Genomic DNA, 20,168 nt, shown 5'->3' on the forward strand with positions numbered 1-20,168 from the left:
CACGATCCCTACTGAACAAACCACTCACTACTATCACCTCACCCGCCGACTTACCTCTGCCTTTCTGCTGTACCACTCCCTGGCAGTTCACTTCTTCTTCTTCTTCTTCCGCTGCTCTTTCAGCATTCTCTTCCACTATTCTCACATCTTCCTGCAATTCTTCCTCTCTCTCTCTCTCACCTGCTGTGATAGCGTTTCCTGCTCGTTCCGTAGTTCACTGACTTCCACAAGTTTGCTTTCAATTTGTTCAATTCTACTAATCTGTTCCCTCGTATCTTCCCTAACTGCATTGTAAATTTTGTCCAATCTTTTCTCGACTACCTCATGAATTTCTTCCCGATTACTCGAAATTACTTAACAGTACAATCTTGTTTGTACATGTTCCTTTGACATGCTCAATTTGAGTATGAAGATCGCTCCGACTCGACTCCATTTCTTCTCTAATGTCAACACACTCTTTGTTTAACTTATTTTCTAACTTGCATATTTGACCAGTTACCTCTACTATCTTAGTATCTATTTTAGAATTAAGTGATTCACTTAACCCATCTATTTTATCATTGATCACATTAAGATTTTCGTTACAACTACCAATCATTTCTTCCATTTTACTCTTTATGGAGTCAATCTGTTTATTACAATTTTCATTATTAGTACTAATTAACTCTTTCATCTCTTCCTTACTATTTTCGTTACTACTAATTACTTGTTCCATTTTACTACTTAGAGAGTTAATCTGTTTATTACAATTTTCATTATTGTACTAATTAATTATTTTATCTCTTTATTACTTTCACTACTACTACTACTAAAAAATTCTTTCATCTCTTTCTTATTATTTTCACTATTAGTATCAATCTTTTCCTCCATACGTTTCTGACTTTCATTACTGATCTCGGTAAATTTTGCCTTCAGCAAATTTAGAAAATCTTGGTTCATTCCCCCCACGATTTCCTTTTGGGTTTCAGTGTGCTTCTCAATTTCTGCACTTTCCTGAATTATCCCAGAACCTTCCATCGTATTCACCTGCTCCCTACTCTGAATTTCACCTTGGATGTCCGCCGAAGCAATGACCTCGTCGTCACATGACTTGTTATTGTCTTCCTTGTCCATCTTTGGTTCACTAGTGATAGTACGCGATCTCAAATTAATTTCCCTCTTCAAATCCCCTGACATACCCCCAAAATACAAATATATATCACAAAATTATAGTCCTGAAATTTACCGGTAATAATTCCGTTGGCTTAAATGTGCATACTCTTCCCAAATGAACCTATGATATGCTGTCATTCAGAACAGATTCTGAATTTATTCGAGTCCCACGTTGCGTCGACACATTGAGACTTTCCTAACTTGCTGACTATACTTTTGAAACATATTATATTATATAAATCTGCATTTAACTTGGAAATTATGAAAATTAACATTCATTAAATAAAATACACACTCGTCGAACCTTGTGCTCACACTTACTTGTTACCTGCTTACTTACACATACGTTATTTGAAGGGCGCCAGCTGCCACTCAGTACAGCAATAATAGAATGAGACTCTTGACTATCTCTAGGGTGTGGGGTAATAAGCTTACTTTTGACAACATACCATATAAGTTCTGGGAAAAGGAGATTGGCGTTCGGTTTCCCCATTAATTTTGAGGTTAAGATATTTTACTGTCAATGAAATGAAACTATGAATTCGTTTGATAGAACAATATATATTCTTTAAATAATATATCAAAAAATAGTGAGTCTTGTTGCGATAAAACAGATGAGAATATGAAATTATGACATTGCAACTGAAAGAAACTAGGCATGAATTTGAATTCTTCTTGACCGGACATTTAACAATTTATACGAAATATTTCCCTCACTGATTCACTTGACTGTACCTTCAACACTTTTAGTGTAATTACGACGTATTCCTTTGATCTGGTGTTTACTGTAGATGTGTCACGCCTAACTTGGTGATACATCCTTGTGGCTGCTTCTTCTCCATATCATCTGACTTCTTTGTAAGTCAATATTGTATGACCTCTTGGCAGGTCCAGGGTTGCCCTCTCTGACTCCATGGTAAGCCCTTGCGTCCGTGTCTTCCACTAAGTGACGGACCAACCATTTGGTCTCACTCTCTCAATGACCAATAATTAATGGCTCACTGAGTCTTTGCCATCTCTCGTTCACACTCGTTGGCTGACCAACTAAGGCCTCTTGATCTAGTAGACTTCTTCACTGTACTGCATCCGTATAACTAATGACTGACGCTACAATATGCATCCACCTTATATAGACGTTGGTTGACACAGCTACGTAATCTCCAAAAATAACAATGACATACTCCCACCTACGCGACAGATATTACATACAGTGGTGAAATAGCCCTGGGGCGGTCGACTTTCTGAGCGCATATCTAAATAAATACGATGACGTAGCCATGGCGCGGCGTGTTACTCTACACATACGTATATATGCATACATCTAAGTACAATCTTGCAAGCAACAGGCAATTGCAAAATCGAATTAAATAAGACTGATAATTACAATAATAGTAACAATATCACAGATAACATAATAATAATACTGACGTAGTAATAATAATAATAATAATAATAATAATAATAATAATAATAATAAAATACAGATAAAATCATACAATAATAAAAATACAGATATCATCTTGTAACGAGATTTGAACCGTTACAAGTGTAAGTGGAAATTAGAACAAAGTGCAAGTGATGCTGGAAAATATGTCTGTAAAACAACTTCAAGGCAAACTCCCAAAACAAAATCTTCCGATGAACGCAAGTAAGAGAACATTGAAGACACGGCTACAAGAAGACCTTATTGAAAATGGCGAAGATCCCAAAAGGTTTTTCATCGAGGTGTAAGAACAACCGGACTCATCATCGGAAGATGAGGTAAATATACTGACTGAGCAAATGTCATGAGATAGCGGAGCTCTGATGCACGGGTGTGTTGTCTGCGCACCACACGCCCCCCTGTGCCAGCGGCAGTTGTATAGGAGGCCTTGTGAGCAGTGGCTTTGCATGTGATAGGTGTAACATGGAACATCGTCGTGAGCTGACACCGTTCGAACGGGCTATGGTGGTCGGTGCCCGACGGATGGGAGGTGCGATTTCAGAAGTGGTGCGGGAATCTGGCTTCACACGTTCAAACGTATCCAGGATGTATCGTGAATGGTTGAATGCGGGTGTCACCGGCCATCCAGCTACCCTCGATGACCGTGACCGGCGACATCTGAGACGGATTGTAAATAGTGACAGGCGGGCAACCGTGCAACAAATCACGGCTCAATTCAACACAGGCCATGCTAGACTTGTCTCCCAGTGGACAATCCGTAGGAACGTGGGTTCTATGGGGTATGGGAGCCGGCGCCGCACACGGGTGCCACTGTTAACCCAACGTCATCGGGCACAACATCACGCATTTGTCGCCAGTCACCACACCGGAACAATGGCGTAAGGTGATATGGTCGGACGATTCACGATTTAAACTGCACCATGCCAGTGGGAGGCACCGTGTACAGCGCAGACCACATGAAGCGATGGATCTCGCCTCCCTCGAAGGTGTGGTTCAGGGCGCTGGTGTGTCTGTTATGGTCTGGGGTGCATTTTCTTGGTATGGAATGGGCCCCCAAGTTGTTCTGGAAGAGACTTTGAATGGTACGCGGTATGTTGAGCTGCTCGGAGACCATCTCCACCCATTTTTGGCCTTCCAGCGCCCAGACGGTTCTGCGCTGTTTCAAGATAACGCGCCACCACATCGCTCCCACGTCCCTGGGAATGGTTCCAGGAACATGCAGCGGAGTTCTAACGACTGCCATGGCCACCCAGGAGCCCCGATATGAACCCTATCAAGCATATCTGGGATGTCCTGGAACGCGTGCTCCGTGCCATGGATCCTGCACCCACGAACAGACCAGCATTGGCGGCCGCTCTGCAATTGATTTTGTGTCAGCTGCGTCCAGAGAACAACCAGGGACTTGTCGACTCACTTCCACGGCGTCTCACTGCAGTTCTCAGGGCCAGAGGAGGCCCCACATGCTATTAGGTGACTATGCCATGACATTTGCTAAGTCAGTGTATGTCCACAATGTGTTCCAACATAATGAGCATGATACAGACACTCAATTGTAAAATCTCCTAAGGTAATTCCACCTTAACAGAACAAATTTCCGAACAAATTTTGAAGGTAGATGACAAGATTTCTCAAGCTAATACAGTTTTAACTAGACAAATATCTGAAGAAAGTTAGAAACTTCATTCTGTTCCATATTGAACTCGGATTACAGTAAAATTTATTGTATTGAAAAGGTGGACCCTTAACATTTTACTGTAAATATCTCAAGTGTGCAAGCAAGTTTACAAAGTAGGACAGTGCCTAGAATCGAAAATTTCAACCTTAAATGATAAAATTTCATCCCATATTAGAGACGTCACCAACCAATTAACACAGCAGATATCGGACATCAGGTTAAAACTGGAGCAGGTTGAACAGATCGATAGTAGGGTAAAAGGGGACATCTCAAACCTCAAGGAGGAGGTGGAAACCCAGATTTCTGACATCAGACAACAGGTTGTGGTGGTGGTGGTGATTATTGTTTTAAGAGGAAGTACAACCAGGTAACCATCCTCTATATGACACTAATCAGAGGGAAAAAAATTGAAGTGATCCGACACTTCGAAAAATGAAGATATCGACCAAAGGAAGACAAGGGCCATGAAGGGCGTGAAAATGAAAGACTCCCTAGCCCTCGAGCCTAATAGCGTCAGGGTCGGAAAAGAACAAGAGTTGACCAAGGGAGGTCGGATAGGATAGATGAACGTGAGGAGCCTGGCACAAGTAAGTGGAAGCAATGCCAGGACTCAGCTAAGGGCCTCGTGGTCGCAAATCCACGCTCCAAAGTTCAGAGCCCCTGGGGAAATTTCTACCGTCAAGGGAAATTTTGGAAGCCGTATTTCTGCCATTAAAGGAACGGAGGAAAACCGGATTTTGACCATCAAGGGAGATGTGCAGAATATGTGAGAGAGCATCCTTCACATAATAGAAGATAGATTAACTCCAACATGACCTATCGCCACACCTTCAACCCCCTCAAACCATGCTTAGTATTGTTGCTGATTAGAGATACCCAACCAGAGCATGGGTAGTCGTGAACTTTCTCCCGGTCTTTCTCGAATAATCTTACCCTCTTATAGACTTTTCCGTCACTTATAGAATTAAGGCTGTACACTTCACAGATTTGGCAATGAATCCCTGTTAGTAGTATATTCCTTGCCACAAGGAACGAGATAATTGACTGTATCTCACATATGGCAAGTCACTTAATCATCTTAATTAGTTCCACTGCACACTACAAAGCAACAACACAGCATCAAGGTTGCAACATGCATGTATTGTTGTTTATAAGTTTCATTTCCGTATTGATGGATATTACTTTACATAAAAACAATATATATACAATTCTCCACCTTATCAATACGAGTTTATTTTACATTACAAATATTCAAGACTAGTTTCGACCCCTATGGGGTCATCCTCAGTTGACAATTGTAAATTGTTCATAAAAACATCACATAGTAAAAGTTAGACTAGTTTAGGCTGATCATTAATGTTTGGTGTGTCTAGTACATGACTAGTATGCATTGTTCATAAAGACACATATTACCTTGCTGCTACTACTATCAAATTTTAAGTTAAATAGTATAGAACACAGATATGTTTGTGACTTAACAGTGGCAAGTTCAAATATTTACAGAAATTGACTGTTGATTAGTCACATGATATAATAGAACACAGGCTTGAACATTTTTGATTTAAGTATCAGTGCAACATCTTGCTTTTGTACATACTAGGAGCTAAATTCATTTTGTAAAGTCATTACATTCTGATTGAAACTTAGTGTGAGGTTAAAATTGAATAAAAATATATGCTAATGTGGACATTAAAATATTGTTAAAATGGGCATATAATCAAAAACAGTGGTATGTATGCCACACATGTCTAGTATAAAAACTCATTACACTGGTGCTGTTAGTGTGCAGTACAGCATATACACTGATTTGGAATAAATGGATTTGTATATATATCGTTCCAACAAAGTGGATCCATAAAAATATAAGATGTATAGGTAATTAGTATTATAATGATCCACTGCAAATTAGGTAATGCTGTTGTTTATCTGAAGATCTATTGGCAGCTACAGATGTTAAAGTTATTAAAAATGTTAATGGAGCATGTTTTCTTCCGTAGACGCGATGTTTAAGATTGGTGGCATTAGTCAAATATGATGAAAGTTATGCGTCTTGGTGCGTTCTGGAAGCTGGTATGTTATGAGAAACCAAGGTGGAGTGTCTGGAAATAGAAATAAAAGTGTGATAATGTTGTGGATAGAAAGTGTGGTAGTGAAACGTATGTCGTTTACTTACGTAAAGTGCTGAAGCCGTGCGTTCTTAGTAGCTGCCTGTTGGGATCTGGTGCGCGTAGCTCTGAGATTGTAGTTAGCGGCGGTAGAGGGGAGGTTTGGGGGGATAGGTGGAGTGTTAGTAATAGGAGTGGGGTTGGAGGGGAAAGGGTTTTGAGGCGGTTGATTTGAACATATCGATTTTTGCTTGTTTATTCTTTTGATATAGAAATCTTTTAATAAGGGAATTACTGCATGAAAAAGGATGTTGTTTCTGTCTATACTTTCATTTAGGTTGGAGTTTGGATTCACATATTTGTCTAAATTTATATAAAATTCTTCTGTTATACTGAGTAAGGGACTTTTTGGGTTCATGTTAAGGATTTGCATGTCGTTCTTAATGTCTGTGAAATTATGTTTTTGATCGTCAATATGCTGACCCATAGCTGAAAAATGTCTGTGTTTGACGGCGTTTACATGTTCATTATATCGTATTAAAAAACTTCTACCGGTAAGTCCTATATAGCTGGCTTGGCAGTCGTTACATTTTAGGCGATAGACTCCTGAATGATTGTATTTGTTTGTGTTATTAACTAATTTGGAATTGTATAGTATGTTGGTGTTGTTTCGTGCTGTTTTGTATGCTATTTTTAATAACACAAACAAATACAATCATTCAGGAGTCTATCGCCTAAAATGTAACGACTGCCAAGCCAGCTATATAGGACTTACCGGTAGAAGTTTTTTAATACGATATAATGAACATGTAAACGCCGTCAAACACAGACATTTTTCAGCTATGGGTCAGCATATTGACGATCAAAAACATAATTTCACAGACATTAAGAACGACATGCAAATCCTTAACATGAACCCAAAAAGTCCCTTACTCAGTATAACAGAAGAATTTTATATAAATTTAGACAAATATGTGAATCCAAACTCCAACCTAAATGAAAGTATAGACAGAAACAACATCCTTTTTCATGCAGTAATTCCCTTATTAAAAGATTTCTATATCAAAAGAATAAACAAGCAAAAATCGATATGTTCAAATCAACCGCCTCAAAACCCTTTCCCCTCCAACCCCACTCCTATTACTAACACTCCACCTATCCCCCCAAACCTCCCCTCTACCGCCGCTAACTACAATCTCAGAGCTACGCGCACCAGATCCCAACAGGCAGCTACTAAGAACGCACGGCTTCAGCACTTTACGTAAGTAAACGACATACGTTTCACTACCACACTTTCTATCCACAACATTATCACACTTTTATTTCTATTTCCAGACACTCCACCTTGGTTTCTCATAACATACCAGCTTCCAGAACGCACCAAGACGCATAACTTTCATCATATTTGACTAATGCCACCAATCTTAAACATCGCGTCTACGGAAGAAAACATGCTCCATTAACATTTTTAATAACTTTAACATCTGTAGCTGCCAATAGATCTTCAGATAAACAACAGCATTACCTAATTTGCAGTGGATCATTATAATACTAATTACCTATACATCTTATATTTTTATGGATCCACTTTGTTGGAACGATATATATACAAATCCATTTATTCCAAATCAGTGTATATGCTGTACTGCACACTAACAGCACCAGTGTAATGAGTTTTTATACTAGACATGTGTGGCATACATACCACTGTTTTTGATTATATGCCCATTTTAACAATATTTTAATGTCCACATTAGCATATATTTTTATTCAATTTTAACCTCACACTAAGTTTCAATCAGAATGTAATGACTTTACAAAATGAATTTAGCTCCTAGTATGTACAAAAGCAAGATGTTGCACTGATACTTAAATCAAAAATGTTCAAGCCTGTGTTCTATTATATCATGTGACTAATCAACAGTCAATTTCTGTAAATATTTGAACTTGCCACTGTTAAGTCACAAACATATCTGTGTTCTATACTATTTAACTTAAAATTTGATAGTAGTAGCAGCAAGGTAATATGTGTCTTTATGAACAATGCATACTAGTCATGTACTAGACACACCAAACATTAATGATCAGCCTAAACTAGTCTAACTTTTACTATGTGATGTTTTTATGAACAATTTACAATTGTCAACTGAGGATGACCCCATAGGGGTCGAAACTAGTCTTGAATATTTGTAATGTAAAATAAACTCGTATTGATAAGGTGGAGAATTGTATATATATTGTTTTTATGTAAAGTAATATCCATCAATACGGAAATGAAACTTATAAACAACAGTGGAAAAGCCAACCAGGCAAGAAGAATAGCACACAGATATCAAAATCTGAAGATTAAGATCACAAATATTGTCAAAAACATCACTTTCTTAAAACAATGCCTACTTAATAATCTAACTCCTAAATTTCTTAGGAAATATAATAATAAACATAGAAGCACATATCAAACCCAAAACACCCAAAACAAAACCAATCGAATATGGCTGAAAGAAGAAATTAAATTCATGTATAGGAAAAAACAACACCTAAACACACAAATGTATGAAGCGCACCTTAAAGCCTCACATGAGCTACCACACACATACTGGAGCAATTTCCAACAAATAACTAACGAAAAGATAGAAAACATAGCTATACAGAAGCAGAATACCTTAAACAAGAAACTCAACGCACTCAAGACATCACTAAACCAAACCAACCATACACAACATAGACAACATATTACTGTTTCTATTGATAACAACCAACATATTTTCCATCCCCCACTCCAAAACCTAACTAACACAACATTCAATGAAAAAGAAACAATTATACTGAGCAAGGGACCAAAACATAACTGGAAAAACTATTCAGTATTTGAAAACATAGCCACCATTATTACTGAAACAGAAGATGCTCTAAATAAAATACCCCAAGAAAAACAAAATGAAATTAGATACGAAATCAAAAAAACACTACCACAATATGTTGATAAGATCACTCAAAAACCTCAGAATCAAGATATCACAAACCAAACACAAATTAAGGTACTCAAAAATAAAATACAGCAAAATAACCTAATAGTAACAAAGGCAGATAAAGGAAACACTACAGTTATTATGGATAAAGAGGAATATATAACAAAAACAAAAACCTGCTTTCAAGATGAAACCTTTCAAATTAAGACTAAAGATCCCACTAACAGTATCCAGAAAAACTTAAAAATTCTCCTAAAAAACACCAATTTTCTTATGAACGAACAGGAAACTCCAAAATTAACCACTATGAATCCAGGGATACCTACAGCTAAAGCTTATCCTAAGATCCATAAAAACAACATTCCTATGAGACCCATAATAAATTATAGACCAAGCCCCATTTATAAATTATCCAAATACATACAAAAATTCCTCAAAAAACATTATGTTTTTCAAGCAAACAAAACCATAAAAAACTCAATAGATTTTTGCAACATTACTAAGAATATTAGAATAGAACATTTTTACAAGCTAGCTACATATGATATAACAAACATGTATCCTAATATACCCACACAAAAAACTATCACTATCATAGAATCCAACCTTTATAACCACAGTAAGCTAAGCAAATTGGAAATAGATGAATTTATTAAACTTCTACAATTTGCTATCAATAACAACTATTTCAAGTTCCATGACACTATTTATCAACAAAAAGGATTACCCATGGGATCACCAATATCAGGCATAATAGCTGATATATATATGGATCACTTAGAACATCAAGAAATTAAAAAAATAGAAAATATAATCTATTGGTGCAGGTTTGTCGATGATGCATTTATAATCATGGACAACAGACATACTAATGAAAACATAATCCTAGAACAACTAAATAAAATAGATCCCCACATTAAATTTACCATGGACACTGAACACAACAACACCATAAACTACTTAGATATATCCATAACCAGACATAACAACCACCTAACATACAATATATATAGGAAACCTACCCACACATCAAATACAATAAAGATAGACTCCACCCACCCACATGCCCATAAAAGAGCTGCATACTATAGTATGATTCATAGAGCATACAACATTCCACTTTCAAAAGAAAATCTAAATAAAGAACTAAACACAATCCATGAAATAGCAAAACAAAATGGATACAAAAGAGAAATGATAAACCGGATCATCAATAAAGTCAAAAACCAACCTAAAACCAAGTTAACCAGAATCACTAAAAATAAAAAAGAATATGCACTGTTTACTTATAACAATAACCATATACATCCCATAACAAACATCTTCAAAAAACAAGGCCTAAAAATAGCATACAAAACAGCACGAAACAACACCAACATACTATACAATTCCAAATTAGTTAATAACACAAACAAATACAATCATTCAGGAGTCTATCGCCTAAAATGTAACGACTGCCAAGCCAGCTATATAGGACTTACCGGTAGAAGTTTTTTAATACGATATAATGAACATGTAAACGCCGTCAAACACAGACATTTTTCAGCTATGGGTCAGCATATTGACGATCAAAAACATAATTTCACAGACATTAAGAACGACATGCAAATCCTTAACATGAACCCAAAAAGTCCCTTACTCAGTATAACAGAAGAATTTTATATAAATTTAGACAAATATGTGAATCCAAACTCCAACCTAAATGAAAGTATAGACAGAAACAACATCCTTTTTCATGCAGTAATTCCCTTATTAAAAGATTTCTATATCAAAAGAATAAACAAGCAAAAATCGATATGTTCAAATCAACCGCCTCAAAACCCTTTCCCCTCCAACCCCACTCCTATTACTAACACTCCACCTATCCCCCCAAACCTCCCCTCTACCGCCGCTAACTACAATCTCAGAGCTACGCGCACCAGATCCCAACAGGCAGCTACTAAGAACGCACGGCTTCAGCACTTTACGTAAGTAAACGACATACGTTTCACTACCACACTTTCTATCCACAACATTATCACACTATTATTTCTATTTCCAGACACTCCACCTTGGTTTCTCATAACATACCAGCTTCCAGAACGCACCAAGACGCATAACTTTCATCATATTTGACTAATGCCACCAATCTTAAACATCGCGTCTACGGAAGAAAACATGCTCCATTAACATTTTTAATAACTTTAACATCTGTAGCTGCCAATAGATCTTCAGATAAACAACAGCATTACCTAATTTGCAGTGGATCATTATAATACTAATTACCTATACATCTTATATTTTTATGGATCCACTTTGTTGGAACGATATATATACAAATCCATTTATTCCAAATCAGTGTATATGCTGTACTGCACACTAACAGCACCAGTGTAATGAGTTTTTATACTAGACATGTGTGGCATACATACCACTGTTTTTGATTATATGCCCATTTTAACAATATTTTAATGTCCACATTAGCATATATTTTTATTCAATTTTAACCTCACACTAAGTTTCAATCAGAATGTAATGACTTTACAAAATGAATTTAGCTCCTAGTATGTACAAAAGCAAGATGTTGCACTGATACTTAAATCAAAAATGTTCAAGCCTGTGTTCTATTATATCATGTGACTAATCAACAGTCAATTTCTGTAAATATTTGAACTTGCCACTGTTAAGTCACAAACATATCTGTGTTCTATACTATTTAACTTAAAATTTGATAGTAGTAGCAGCAAGGTAATATGTGTCTTTATGAACAATGCATACTAGTCATGTACTAGACACACCAAACATTAATGATCAGCCTAAACTAGTCTAACTTTTACTATGTGATGTTTTTATGAACAATTTACAATTGTCAACTGAGGATGACCCCATAGGGGTCGAAACTAGTCTTGAATATTTGTAATGTAAAATAAACTCGTATTGATAAGGTGGAGAATTGTATATATATTGTTTTTATGTAAAAAAAAAAAAAAAAAACATGCATGTATTTGCGTTCAAGGTATGCTGGTTGTCAGCAAGCATGCGTAAAAGAACGAACGCACAGGATTTTTAAAGATATGGACATCTGGCCCTTAATTACACAATAGCCTTTGTAGAGTTTTAATCTTCAATCAATCATTCGCCACTGATCTGCATTTAGGCCAGTCGCCCAAGTGGCCGATTCCCGATCTGTTGTTTACCTAGTCTTTTCTTAAATAATTGCAACAATTTAAATTCTTTTTTACATCATGTATGCCAGTAGTATGTCGTCCCTTGTTTCAGCATAGTTCTTTCCTGCAGTCTAGACTCCAACATCTCAGCAAGTTACATTATTGGAAATATAGAGGTTAGTTTGAGGTATATTCTTCAAAGTCAATAGTCATTATTAGTGAGAGGCATTTTCGGAAGAAGATCCTCCCTGTGTCTGTAGTATTTTCAGGTGCTGCAGAACTGACACAACACAACCGTAGGCATAGTAAGTGGTAGTACGGGGATGGTATGTGTGATAGGTTTCCCCCCACTCCCACCACCTCCATGCTAATTATACTCCACACGGCCTTACTTCTAAATTGAAGTTTCGCAAAACAAATGAGCATCACCTTCCCTCTGTTGCCAGCACGCTACGCCTGCGAGAACAGCTGATGCAATATGACCGCGGTAAACAGCCCTTTTAAATTGTAATACAGTACTCAGAAAAACGAATATGGATTGAAAACAAATTCACAAGAACTACACTTCTAACAATATCTGGCACTAAAAGAGAATATATATTAACAATAAAAGAGAATGAGAAAATAACACATCACTAACGGCTAATGGCTGGGAGAGTAAGGAGGTTATGGCATACAAAGGGAACACTCTACTGATCTCAGAGTCACTGGAACCCTCCAACAATATGACAAACACACTAAATATTGAAGGAAAATGCAAAAGATCGCGACCCATACCGAATACCATACACGCTGAGCGAGATAGGTTAACCACGTGGCGAATGTAATATTAGAGTTGGCAACTAGGTTTCGAGATCGTGCTCTGCCGATATAAATCGATATGAATGGCAGCTTGGGATTGGTTGGATGTCTATGCTTCAGCGCATAACCACCAGACAGAGCCAAAATTTGCTAAAACGTCAATTTAGAAGTAGAGCCGTACAGAGTATAAAATGCTTTCATATTAATAGAACAGTAGTAACAGGGAGTGGTATCTTTTGTAGGCTCACAGCACAATAGAAATTCCAAATGGCAATGCTGTTCATTCACCAATCACGCACTGATACAAGTGTTTCATACAAGTTCTACCAGACTTACGAGCTACTTATTTCTGTCTGAACATCTATGAATTTGAAATTTGGAACTTATCTTAATGAAGCCCTGCTTTGTCACCATTCCAGAGCTGAAAGCAGAAATAAACATAAATATTTCCAAATTTTGAATGTGACTTGGTAGAATCTGATGATGTTTTTTAAGAATAATGTGTATTTTATTCCTTGTTTATTAATATTAATATTTTATATTTTTACAGGTATGTTATAGTGTAATATTTATATTCAGTTATGTGTTTGGCAGACTGGAAAGCTTTTAAGTTTACATTTAAACTGAGTTGACACTGAAAAGTATGAATTCCCTCTTAACAAATTTTTATAACATCATTGGCATTTGGAATATGTTAGTTTTGCTGAAGAAGAGAACGATTGAATGTACTATAGGACAAGGATTCTGAAATAAACAGTGTTTGTTTCATTGACAACACGAATTCCAATTAAAGTGTTGGTTCACAGGATTGAGATTAAATTAATGTATTTAGCGTGATCTCCCAGTCTGATACCATAGTAGCCTCAGTAGGGCTGTCTTACAGGCATTTATGTTCTGCTCTGTTTCATAGCTACAGAAGTTTCCCAGATATAATAGAAAGTGTACCGGGCGGTACACCTCCACACCGCTAATTTAAAATGTGCGCCTGTTGAAACTCCTCTGCTGGAGGAAGTCTGAACTTTATGGACAGTATTAATTTTCAAGTTTCTCAGAAGATGTCTCTACCTGGAAATTTTGGAGTTTTTGAACTGTGTCATTTTCGACGTATTTTTGTTTTGCTTGTAGTAAGAAGTGTGAACTTTCTCTTCTAGAGGACACTACTGAAGATCAACAATAGTGCACCCTAGTGCGAAGAAAAAGAACTGTTCTTTGGAGAAAATTTTATTTCAAAAGTTGGTTTCTGGTTAAATTTCTTTCTGTTATTGTTTAAGTTGGCTGTATACCCCTCTTTTTCCCCTTGTTTTAGATTTATCCAATCCCGAATTTCTTTTAGTAATTTCCGACCAATCCGATGTATCTTCCCCCAACCTGGATATGTTTCTGTACCCTAGCCAATAAAGTGATTGTGGGCGGGTGTTCTCTTCCCTAAAGCGCCTAGAACCTTCCGCGAGAGTATTTAAACTGCTGATTTTTGGGTCTCCGGGCCACTTCTGTTCCATCTTTCAGTGTGTAAAGTACATAGCAGGGGGCGGGAAGCGCCTCTTTCTTCTCCAGCTGTTCAACACCAGGTAATGGCCTCTTAATAACTTCTTTTCTTGCTAGGTTGGCAGTTTAACTCTCGGAGCGGGTTCGAAGCGTTTCCACCATGTAACCTTTTCCTAAAATGTAACCAATCTTTTCATCTATTCTCTTTTAAAGCTGCATATTGGGATAGAGAGTGCTAACCCTCTCGAGCTCCCACTCACATTGTTTTGAGGTGAACTTATTTTCTCAACCTATTCTTCGTTAACGTAAAACAAATTGCTCTTTTCTAAAGTCACCTCTGTAGTATGGGATTAGCCCTTGCATTAGTGGCCTAGAGCCAGATTAGGTTTTAAAAACAAGTGTATTAGGAGTGCAGATCGCCTCCTCTCAAATTGTTATTTTAGAGGTCATGTAATTGCCCCTTTTCATTTAATAGACCTCAGTAGGTTGGGTATTTTACCCCTGTGTCTATGTCCAGTGAGGACAACTCGAAGGTGGAGTTTGGTGTGGCCTTTGAGAGGCTTAAAGTTGAGAGCGTGTGGCTCTTTTGAAAATTGAGTGTTGTATGCCTCGTGGAGGCTTTTCAGTGTAATTTGGAGCAAGGACTCCTAGGCATGAATGGGGTTTTCTGCCCCTCTGTTGAAACTTGTGTTTGGGGTAAAACTGAGCTGATTGCCCAAGCATTATGAAGTCAGGGCGCGAAGCCCAAATCCTGTAAATATTGTAACTACCCTTTGGACTTGCTACCTTGTACCTGCCATGCTTGTTATTTCTTTGTTTTTGAAAAGAAAATATAACCTTGTTAAATTTTACATTAACTTTGATTCCGTAGTTTGAGACCCGTTCACGCCCGCACCTTCTTTCACCTCTACCTACCATTAAAACACGGTAACAGAAAGTATTTGGAATGTTCATACAGCCTTATGGGAACATGACAATATTAGAGGTTACACACCCTAGACTGCAAAGTTATTCAAGTTTTTAACTGTAACACTTAATCTAACTTGAAGCACAATACTAAATACAGCTGGAATCACATTGAAGTGTTTTGCTTTGCTCAGCCTTCATGTGCTATGTTGTACACTAGCCAGGTTTCCGTGCAAGCACGAACATACCATTGGAATACAATGTTTATGAGAAATGGATGTTGAAAATTAGAGTTGCAACTTGTATAATTACACCTTCTCTCATTTGTAGTTATGGCACCGTGCCAGTAATGTATACATGTATAAGAGAAGATTTTTGTTCAAAGGTGATGTGGTGAAGCTGATTTTGATTTGGGATTTAAGATGCTAATCAAAAAGATTTATAAATGTTCCAATGAAATCATCCTTACTGCACTAGACTCAGTACGCATTGAGCCAGGATCGAACCTGCCAAGTTTTTAGTTACTTAATGACAGCATTTCAAAAATTTTAGGAGCCATATGGAGATTATTCTGGCAAATTTTAATTTATTACTTGATCAAAGTGGCATTGCGCTTCGCATAATCGCGCGGGCGCGTGATGCAATATATTAATCTGTGCATTTACTAAGTAATGGCATCTAATTGCATGACTGACTCACACGTGTGGATCATGAGTTCATACGGTTTTCGGAAGGCTTATCAGAGACCGATCATCTCACTCGCATACTTCCTGTGAGGGAATAGAGATGTGAAATTTTTAGTCTTGTAGCCTCGTATAGCAACAGTTGGGTTTTGAGACAGTAAGTGTTATAATATATACCAATAGTACTCCTGTATTGCACAAGACATGTAGAATAAGCAGTTTTGACCAATTGATTTTTTCTGATTTTCGTATCAAAATCTCCTGATTTTTGGTTTTGTAAAGTTGGCAGGTATGAGTATGAGATATTTTCTATTATGGTTAGTTATCAGGTACTTAAAAGTAGAATCACTACTGAGAAAGGTAGCGTGTTTTTTTCCGATTAACTAAATTTATTTAACTATGACTTGCATTTGAATTTTAAACACAACACAGTGTTTGCAGTCATAATCAAACACACAGCCGTCATGCATCAAACTCCTGTTGTCCAACACAGCCTCCACAGCATTGTCATTCCAGAACAGTTCACTTGACAAATGACAAGGCTCATTGAGCTCATCGACAGACTCCTTTGCTGAATGACCAGTCACGGAATCGTGACCATCTCGTAACTGCTCACATTCACTTACAACTGACTTCCCGCACTCCAGCAGGTGCTCTCTCTATATAGGCGAGCGGGAGGTTCTCGTAGTTTCCGCTTCCAGCTAATTCTGGGTGCCTGCTCATTTGTTATTGAGCTTTCAGTTTCCAGTAAAGAGCTTTATCATGAGCCTCAACAACTTGCCAGCGTTATTGTTTTTCTCGTTGCTGGTCCTGCGTACATTATCTCCTCTTACCAGTATCGTAGCCCTGCTAACCCCCATACACTCTCTGCTTTGCAATTAAACTCAAATTAATGTTTGTTTTGAAGTCACATTACTGTGTGAAAGTATACTTCACTATTATCTTAGTAGACCATGCTGTATTTATGATCCATATTATCTCTTTCCAGGTGGTGGTGGCGGCAGAGGAGGTTTCCAGGGTGGTCGAGGCGGTGGTGGCGGAGGCGACCGTGGTGGAAGAGTACAGGGTGGTTGGAATCAAGGAGGAGGCGGGGGTTACCAAGGGGGAGGTGGAGGTGGTGGTTACCAAGGGGGAGGTGGAGGTTATCAGGGTGGAGGTGGTGGCTACCAAGGTGGTGGTGGAGGAGGAGGTGGGTATCGGGGAGGAGGGGGTGGTGGATATCAAGGTGGCGGTGGAGGAGGGGGTTACCATGGAGGAGGAGGAGGTGGTGGTGGTGGATACCAAGGTGGTGGGGGAGGAGGTTACCAGGGAGGAGGAGGAGGTGGAGGATACCGAGGGGGGGGCAGAGGAGGTGGTCGTGGCGGACGAGGAGGAGGAAGCGGTGGCGGAGGGTGGAATCAAGGAAATTATCGAGACAACTACCGGTAATGATCTGCTAACCCCGTTGCTTTGTGATAGAAGCATTGCTACTTCCTTGACAACAGCCATTCTCTTGCAACAAAGTCTGTCAAGTATAAACATTATTTTGGATTTCCTACCACATTTATCCAGCAAAGAGCTAGTAATTAATGTGGTAAATTCCAGAATGGTTCTGTAATAATTGGTTAGGTTGTCCTTGACTGTGCTCCCTTATAGTGTACAAAATGGCATCTCTGTTTAATACCTGAAATACTGGTCTTCTTTGAAGTAAATCAATAGCACTAAAAGTTCCCTAACCATACTACTCAGAATTGTTACCTGACACATGCACATACTCGTGGAAGGCTGTCTGTGGATGTAGGTATATGAACATCTGAAACACTTGGATTTTTTCTGTTTTGAATGTGACTTTGAGAACGTATGTGGTATCAGAGTTATTTATATATTTATTAACAGTTGTTTCTAAAGTGCAGTGAAGACAAATGAATGTATGTATGTTGATTTAATGAACTGATTGATTTCTTCAAGTAAGTTGAATAAAAGAAGCATCACATAATTTTAGACAAAGTTTTTCAATAATAATTGTACTCCCTCACAAACTCATCCCGTGAGTGCAGCGATTCCCAGACTTTGTTAGTCGCAGTGCCTGTGCTAAATCAAGATTTTCCTATGGCAACAATTGTGCTGGCACAGGTAGGTAAGTTCAGGAAAAATAAAATTACACACATTTTTAAGACTACAAATAAGCAATAAACATACATGTACAATGAATAATTCCGTCATTGGACAGTTCAAGAAATCATACGTTGGGGGAATGGATATGATTGTTGATCTTTCTATATTTTCTTAAATCTTTGAATCAAACTAAGTATACTTGGCTGAATGAGTTGGCTGTGTGGTTCAGTTCCCATAGTTGTGAGCTTGCATTTGGGGGATGGTCGATTCAAATCCCACCATCGGTAGCCCTGGATATGGTTTTCCATTCTCACATGAAGCAGATGCTTGGACTGTACCTCAATTAAAGCCACTACATTCGCTATCCTAGTCTAGAGGTGATGCATTGCCAAAATCTTTCTGTGTGTTAGTGTGATGTTACTAGTAGATGTGTTGTTTTTCTTTTAATTTACTCAGTGTTAATGCTCCTCCACACTGTTGCCACTGATTGATGGTGCACCCTATTTATTTACTTTCACACAGTGGTAATCTCTAAAAATCAAATAGTAAAAGCCAGTAGTGACTGGTGGACATCGCACGGGAGCATAGTACACTGCCAACACTTTTAACCCGCCAGTGGTCACTATATGAGCGAAATGCTCACGGTCATTGAAAATCATCCGCTCTTTTATACAGCCTGTAGATTCAAACTTAAGCCCTAATGTACCTTCACACAGCAGTTTTGAGGGAAGTACAGATGCATTGAAACTCACATCTGTGACCTTGAGAAGGGACAGGGAGGGAGGAATTATCAGCGACCATCAACAGTGAGCCTTTTGATCACGTGCGACCAGTCACATTGATGCTAATTTCTGTGTGTGTTATAGTTTCGCTATTGTTGTATGTTGTTTCCTAGTTGAAACAGTTCTTTGCAATTTATTGTTATTAATGTGTTGTGTATTTGGTGCATCTTATGGTTTTGTAAGAAAATATTTTCCACCTAATCGATACCTTTTTTATTTTGCCTTTGGCAATTTATAATATCATTAAAAATAACAGTACATGTTTTGATCGCTTTGCAATCATCATCAGCTGTTTACACAAAAGCTTAGATAAAAAAAGCATTAAAGTAAGCACATAATAAAATCCTTGTTGATTTTAAAACTATTGTTAATAAAGGACATATGGGTTGGAGGGGGGGATGTTGCGGCGGGAAGGGGGCGGGTGTTACAAGGAAGTTAATCTAAAATAAATTACAAACATATCTTATTGAGCTATCTTTAGTATCAGTTTTAAGTCCCAAAGGTGTAATTAAAATCACTTATTGTTTTAATACTAAAAGTTGGTGTTGTGATCTTGAAGGTCGAGGACAGTAGACACAGACCCACACCTGTAACCACGGGGAGTAAAGAAAGTGAATCGGACAGGGGTAAGTTAAAATTTCTCAATCATTTTCCATTATTTCAACACGAAACAATTCCTTAGACAACACCTTCGGAGACGATTTGAACTAACTAGCGGATATTTTTCTGCTGGTTATAGATCGTGTAACAAGCTATCCAACCTGAAATGTCTGTGAACGCAACTCTTAAATCTAACAAACAGTGAACCTTTTGAACTGAGAAAAGGACAAACAAGTGGATCAACCTTTTCTGTACATTTTCCAGCACAATACAATGCGACAAGGAAGAAGACTAGAATTCAATGAAAGAAGAAGCACATTTTAAAA

The 20,168-nt window shown here is 37.9% G+C and overlaps 1 protein-coding gene across 1 annotated transcript in view; it reads left to right on the forward strand.

Moving 5' to 3' along the window:
• Positions 1–18,352, forward strand: part of LOC136882733 (protein FAM98B) — a 131,765-nt gene extending 113,413 nt beyond the window's left edge. The window contains exon 8 of the mRNA XM_067155149.2: positions 17,355–18,352. Coding sequence (XP_067011250.1) covers positions 17,355–17,794 — 440 coding nt within the window. The 3' untranslated portion in view covers positions 17,795–18,352. The remainder of the gene's footprint in view (positions 1–17,354) is intronic.
• Positions 18,353–20,168: the final 1,816 nt, after the last annotated feature.

Source organism: Anabrus simplex, chromosome 1 (genome assembly GCF_040414725.1).
Source record: "Anabrus simplex isolate iqAnaSimp1 chromosome 1, ASM4041472v1, whole genome shotgun sequence".
In the NCBI taxonomy this organism is placed as follows: domain Eukaryota; kingdom Metazoa; phylum Arthropoda; class Insecta; order Orthoptera; family Tettigoniidae; genus Anabrus; species Anabrus simplex.